Source organism: Penaeus vannamei, chromosome 11 (assembly GCF_042767895.1).
Source record: "Penaeus vannamei isolate JL-2024 chromosome 11, ASM4276789v1, whole genome shotgun sequence".
NCBI classification, from domain to species: Eukaryota; Metazoa; Arthropoda; class Malacostraca; order Decapoda; family Penaeidae; genus Penaeus; species Penaeus vannamei.
Window position 1 is genome coordinate 7,331,751 of NC_091559.1, and position 7,500 is coordinate 7,339,250.

General features: G+C 41.0%; 2 protein-coding genes across 3 annotated transcripts in view; one reads left to right on the forward strand and one right to left on the reverse strand.

The window, feature by feature from the left end:
* LOC113810593 (extracellular matrix organizing protein FRAS1) overlaps nt 1-565 on the reverse strand; it is a 255,690-nt gene extending 255,125 nt beyond the window's left edge. Inside the window, exon 1 of one of the 2 annotated variants that reach the window (XM_070126951.1) lies at nt 509-565. The gene's annotated coding sequence lies outside the window, so the exon portion shown is untranslated. Of the gene's footprint in view, nt 1-429 lie in introns of both variants that reach the window. The other variant, XM_070126950.1, reaches the window with a different exon arrangement.
* Nucleotides 566-6,430: 5,865 nt separating this feature from the next.
* The window catches only part of LOC113800617 (transmembrane protease serine 9), a 2,373-nt gene continuing 1,303 nt past the window's right edge, over nt 6,431-7,500 (forward strand). Inside the window, exon 1 of the mRNA XM_027351409.2 lies at nt 6,431-7,500. This exon is cut by the window's right edge and continues 1,303 nt beyond it. Coding sequence (XP_027207210.2) covers nt 6,462-7,500 — 1,039 coding nt within the window. The 5' untranslated portion in view covers nt 6,431-6,461.

The window sequence follows — 7,500 nt, forward strand, 5'->3', positions numbered from 1 at the left end:
AGCAGCTTGCCAGGTTACACCGACCTGTGCTCCCCTGCCCAATCTTTTTCCCGTATAATCTGTGTGTTTGCTTTCTTGTGACTTCGAGGGGTCGCTGGGCGGAGAAATGAGGGGTCAGGTTGTTTTATCACAGGGACTTACAGTGTTAACTGATGGTGTCTCCATTTTGGAAATTGCTGAGTAAAAAGGTGTGCTGTCACGGTCTTAATTCCACGATTAGTTTTATCAGTGATGAGGTTTCTCTTTAATAGACTTATAATACATTTATTAAAATGCATATTACTGGTATGGCATCAGAATATACCTATATACTATATACTTTAATAAAAAATAGGAAAATAAACCATCTACCTACCTTCTCCCAACTACGAATTTATCGCCGATTGAAAATTCTAAAAAATGTTTTGATTTCATGACACCCCATCGCACCTGCAGTGTCAAGTAACTAAGCCCTGTCATTCACCGAACAGGTCACCATTCACCACCAAAACGAACGATTCAGGTCAACCAGTCTGACGGCAACTTTCGAGCGCCTCATCCTGACCTCCGGACGGTACCATGGCTGATGCCTGACTGAGATCTGTGCTCGTTCCGCCTGGCACACGACCCCGTCTGGGGGGCGGAGTCGAACCCGCGCTGCCTCGCCGCCGCCTCGGTTGTCGTACCGCCCGATTATGATGATTATGATGATGATGATATTGATAATATTGATAACAGTAATAACGTTGATAATGATATCGATAATATTAATAATGATAACAGTAATAACATTGATAATGATATCGATAATATTAATAATGATAACAGTAATAACATTGATAATGATATCAATGATATTAATAATGATGATAATAACATTGATCATGATATCGATAATATTAATAATGATGATAATAACATTGATCATGATATCGATAATATTAATAATGATGGTAATAATAATGTTAATTTTGATAGCAATAATGATGATAACGGTAATGATAACAGTAATAACATCGATAATGATATCGATAATACTAATAATTATGATAATAATGTTAATTTTGATATTAATAATGATGATAACGGTAACAACAACAACAATAATAATGACAACAATACTGATGATAATGATAATTTCAATGGAAATAATACTGATAAGGATGTTTTTTAATGAAGATGATGATGATGATAATAATGATATCAATAATCATAATGATAGTGATGGTCACAATGTCCATAATGATAACAATAGCCATGATGATTGTAGAATAATGATAATGATGATGATAATGAAAATAGTAGTAATAATGGTGAAAATGATACGGATAGCAATGATGATAAAACTGATAATGCCAATGGTAATAGTATTATTAATAATGAAAATGATAATGAAAATGATAATGGTAATGATGATAATAAAATGATAATGATGATGATAATGGTTAATAATAGTGATACTTCTACTACTAATAATAACAATATGAATAATAATGAAATTAATATAAATGACAGCGATAATAACATTATTGATAATGATAATAATAATGATAATGATAGTAATGATAACAATAACCATAAAGATAATAACAATGACCATAATAATGATAAGGATAACAATAATGATAAATAATTATCATTATTATCATCCTCCTAATATCTTTTTTATCATTATCACTGTTATTATCGTCCTCATGATTATTACCATTACTATCACTATCCTTATTACATTATTACCAACAAATTATTGTTGTTATTAATAATGTTATTGCATTGTTTTACATTCAACTCCTCAGCTGTTAAGGGTCATGGCCTCGTGTCCCAGGGTGCGCTCCTCGCCCTTATGCCTGGGTGGTGTCGCCGCTGACCTGACCTCTTGCTCGGCGTGGAGGGGGGAGGGGGGGGGGTCCTCTTGACCTGCTGGTGAAAGAAAGTCCGTTTGTGTTGGGTCGCCACCTGAGGTATCGAGGCTTATTATGGTTATTAGTATTATGGTTATTATAATTATGATCATAATTATCGTTATTATTAATAATGTTATCATCATTATCATCACTGTTATCATTATCAATATTATTATCATTATTATTAATACTATCATCCTCTTTATTAGCATTGCTATCATTATTATTGTTATTGGTATTATCATTATTGTCATTATTATTATGATTTTCATTATTATCAATGCTATTACTATTATTGTTGTTGATGTTATTCTTGTCACTATCATCATCATTATTATCAATGTTATCATTATGATTTTTATTATTATCATTATTGTTACTATTACTATCATTATTATTATCATCATTATTATTATTAGCATTATTTTCACTAGCATTATCATCATCATCCCCTTTATCCTCATCATAATCATTATCATCATCAATATTAGTATCACCATTCTTATCATCATTGCCATCATCGTTATCCCCATTATCATTACTATCACCGTTATCAGTACACAGTGTTCGGCATAAACAAGCATAAATACTATCATTTAGTTATTGCCTTCTGGATGTAATTGCTGTGAAGTGGAACGGCTTGTTTAAGGGATTACCATTTTCGTTGACAAAAATATACCTGGGCTCTAAATACGCATAGCCATACTCATACATACACACACACACACACACACACACACATACATACATACATATGTATATGTATATATATATATGTATATATATATATATATATGTATATATATACACACATATACATACATACATATATATATATATATATATATATATATATATATATATATATATATACATATATATATACACACATATATACATACATATATATATATATATACATATATATATACATACACTTACCAATATGTATATACACTTATCATTACATATATATATATATATATATATATATATATATATATATATATATATATATATATATATATATATCATAAGTATATATGTATATGCATATATTTACATATATATATATCTATATATCTCTCTATCTATCTATATATATATATACACATATACATTTACACACACACACACTCACACACAAGAGCGTTCCATGTAAACCCGCACAAGTACAGCTCCATCACAAACATGTACTAAAACAGAAGAGACTCCCGCATCTGCCACGACGGCCCAGTGGATAGAGCGCTGGACTCCGACCCTCGACGTCCCGGGTTCGATCCCTCGCCGCCGCAGTTGCAACTCGCCTGCAACCCGACTGCTGGCTCGACACCGATCTCACGGCGGGAAGACACATCGCCTTGAGTCGTCAGTTGCAGGTGTTGCAGGTGTTGCTTGAGAACTATAATTTTTCAAATATCTGTATTATTATTATTATTATTGTTATTATTATTATTATTATCATTATTAATATTATTATCATTATTATTATTACTATCATTATTATCATCAATCCTTATGATATAATCACTGTTATCATCATCATCATCATTATCATTATTATCTCTCTCTCTGTCTCTGTTTCTCTCGCTCACTCTTATCCTCTAAATCTCCCTCTTTCTCTCCCTCTCTACTTCTGACTCTCTCTTTTTCTCTATCTATCTATATCTATCTATCCCCACCTCTTCTAGTTCTCTCTCTCTCTCTCTCTCCCTCTCCTTGCTCTCCCTGTATCCTCTCTCTCACTCTTTACACTCTTTCTTTCTCATCCATCTCTAATTCTCTCTCTTTCTCACTCTCTTTCCCTCTCTCTCTCTGGGTCGCTAAGAACATGTTTACAACTCTTCCTCCGATAAATTCAAAATGTTATCAAAATATCATTCCTTTATATGGTCATTAACATTTAAGGCTAAGCGGGGTCGCAGAGACATAGACAATTTAACTGAGGTAAAGCACACGTTTTTACTAGGAGCAAAAAAAAAAAAAAATCAGGACCACTGCTCTAGAGCCACTGGAGCATGGGTTCCCAACCTGGGGGGCATGGGATGGGGTGGGGGGTGGAGGGGGTCATGGGATGGGGTGGGGGGTGGAGGGGAGGCATGGGATGGGGTGGGGGGTGGAGGGGGGCCATGGGATGGGGTGGGGTGTGGAGGGGGCATGGGATGGGATGGGGTGGGGGTGGAGGGGAGGCATGGGATGGGGTGGGGGGTGGAGGGGAGGCATGGGATGGGATGGGGGGTGGAGGGGGGCATGGGATGGGGTGGGGGTGGAGGGGGGGCTTGGAGCAATATGAAAATTATGACGTCGGATTAAACTGAATTTCATCTCACCTACAGCAGCTGCATATAATTATCTCTCACATATCAGTAAACTAGAACCTTTCCATAGTTTTTTTTTTTTTTTGTCCTGTATCTACTGACACCATTACACTATTCATAACAAGTAATTGCTGAATCGGAAAAGCTGCTCTTTTCTCTGAGTGGCTACTGATTTTTTATTTTTTTTTAATTTTTTTTATTTCTGTTCTTTCTCTTTAGTGTTTTCTGCCCCCCACATCCCCTCTCTCGCTGTCTGTCTGTCTCTCTTCTCTGCCGCTCTCTCCTCTCTCTCCCGCTGTCCTCTCTCATTCTTTACTCTCTCCTGCTCTCTCCTGTCTCTCGCGCTCTCCTCTCTCTCTCGCTCTCTCCTCTCTCTCGCTCTCGCTCTCCTCTCTCTCGCTCTCTCCTCTCTCTCGCGCTCTCCTCTCTCTCATTCCTTACTCTCTCCTCTCTCTCGATCTCTCCTTTCTCTCGTTCTCTGCTCTCTCTCGCGCTCTCCTCTCTCTCATTCTTTACTCTCTCATTCCTTACTCTCTCCTCTCTCCCATTCCTTACTCTCTCCTCTCTCCCATTCCTTACTCTCTCCTCTCATTCCTTACTCTCTCCTGCTCTCTCCTCTCTCTCGCGCTCTCCTCTCTCTCTCGCTCTCTCCTCTCTCTCGTTCTCTGCTCTCTCCCTTCACTGAACGGGCCATGGAGGTTATTTTATACTGGTCGGGAGTCACAGAATGAAAAAAAGTTGTGAATCACTGGCCTGGAGTATTAATGACTTCATCTCATCTGGGTAAAGGTCCTTCGTAAACATTCTAAATACTTTAATTTAGATTATTTGCTGTGGAAAATAAAAAGAGATTCACGGATGTTATAGCGTTGATACCAGAAAGAAATAATGATTGCAAGATTGGATGGTTGTGTGAAAAAAAAAATATATATATATCGATTTGAAAATAAGTAAGCAAACCTAAAGAGATAGGTATTTGCTAATGTTCATCGGAAAGGTAATTCGTACCAATATGTTTTTATTATTATTATTATTTTTTTTATTTATATCTTTATTTATTTATTTATAGAGCGGAGGAATTACTTCTCGTCAGATGCCGCTGCGAACAAAGACAAAACCCTTGGCGTCTCTGCATTGTCTTTATCTCTACCTTGTCTTTATCTTCCCTCTTATCACCTTTCACACTCCCAGCCGTATTCAAATGGCATCGACCACGACTTCTGGTAAAAATAACTTGGCATTCATAAAGTTTCAGACTATCTTTCCCTATCTTTTACAACACTATTCGGGAAAGATTTCGGGGGGGGGGGGCGGTCTATGTCAGAAATGACAATAATTCACTTATCTTGATGATTCATTCTGGCATATATATAATTAAGATTTCTTTTGCTAGTATATATGCGTGTATATGCAAGCCTGTGTGTGAATGTAGGTCTATGCTATGTGTACATATATGCCACACATCTATTTAGCTGTCTATCCATCCATCTATCTGGCTATCTATATTCACGGCGATTTTATTTTTGTAACCAACCACTGACGGCGAATTTTCGAAATCCGGCCAGCCTTTCTGAAGAAATAATTCGGCATCATTCAATAAGATTGATTAATCTTGGGTGAGCGAAAACACCCAGGAAAGGGAGTTTTCACTAGTCTGAAATTAGGGATTCTGTAATCCTGGATAATTTAATCGTAATCGGATGTATAATTCACTCATATTATTAACCCATAACCTTCCTTAATGAATAAAGGTTTTGAGAGTGAATACGATCGTTGTGGATGACGGTTGACAGTGCCACGGTTGGGTTTGGCACTATCTGGCCTGAGATGCAGTGACTATGAATACGGCCGTTTGTTATAGTACTTATGAATATTAAGTTTGCGCCAAAGACCGCGGCTGTCTAGGAACATTAACTATTTGTATTGTGTTTAATATATGAATAATATATGAATGTATGTGTACTTTCTTCTTTGTAATCGTATGCGTGTGCTGTGTACGTGTGTGCGTGACTGTGTAAGTGTGTGTATAGAATAATTTCGATTCCTTTGAGTTTACTTGTATAATTTCCCCCCATAGACTTGGTGACGTGTATGGCATGTCCCTGATGTGCATTAATGTGTATGAGTTATGTAGCTGACTACGCACTGGAGACGCAAAGGCCCAGCCACACTTGTGCAGTACAAGGTGTGTATATAAGTTGGCGTCGCGCAAGAACCCGCACACTCACCAGGTGTCCAGCGCATCCCGGCCTCCGCCAAGATGAGGTCCCTGCTCCTTCTCGCCGCCGTCGCCTTCCAAGCCGCCCTGGCCTCGCCCATGGGCGCGCCGCTCCTCCCGGAGACCAGGGCGGCCCTCCTCTGCGGCAACTACTCCATCAACCCCGACCAGTCCCTCTTCATCAAGTCCAAGAGGTTCGCGCAGGACTACCCCAAGAACCACGACTGTTCCTACACCTTCCACTGCACGGACTACGCCGCCTCCCTCCTGCTCAACTGCACCAGGTTCGAGCTCCAGGGCGGTGACTGCACCAAGGACTTCATGCACGTCTACGACGAGAACAGCGTCGACGACCGCTACTGCGGCACGGACGGCCCGCAGAACGTGGTCACCGGCGACAACTTCCTCGGCGTCCGCTTCAAGACCAACGGCGACTCCGTCAGGAAGTCGGGCTTCTTCTGCAAGGTCAGGTGCTACCACGTCGACGACAAGACCACCACCACCACCACGGCCGCCCCCACCACCTCCACCACCACCCAGACCCCTCCAACTACCATCACCACCACTCCCGCACCCGTACCCACGCCTTCCAACGCCTACAGCGGATGCAGGTGCGGCGTGGTCCAGAGGTCCAGCAGGATCGTGGGCGGCGCCGAAACCGAGGTGGGAGAATACCCCTGGCAGGTGGGCCTCTACACCACCAGGCTGCAGACGCCCTACTGCGGCGGCTCCCTCGTCAACAACCTGTACGTCGTGACGGCGGCCGACTGCGTCGACGACGGGGCCGAGTTCCAGATCATCCTGGGCGAGCACGACTACACCAAGGTGTCGCGCGTGTACGTGCGCACGCCCGACCAGGTCAGCATCCACCCGGGCTACAACGCGCAGACCAAGGACAACAACATCGCCGTCGTCAGACTCAGCAGCCCCATCAACCTGAACGCGGACATCCCCGTCAAGCCCGTGTGCCTCCCCGAGCCCTCCGCCGACTTCTCCGGCAGGACGGCCGTCGCCACGGGCTGGGGACTCATGGCCGAGGGCGGACTCGAGTCGCCCGTCCTTCGGGAGGTCGAACTCACCG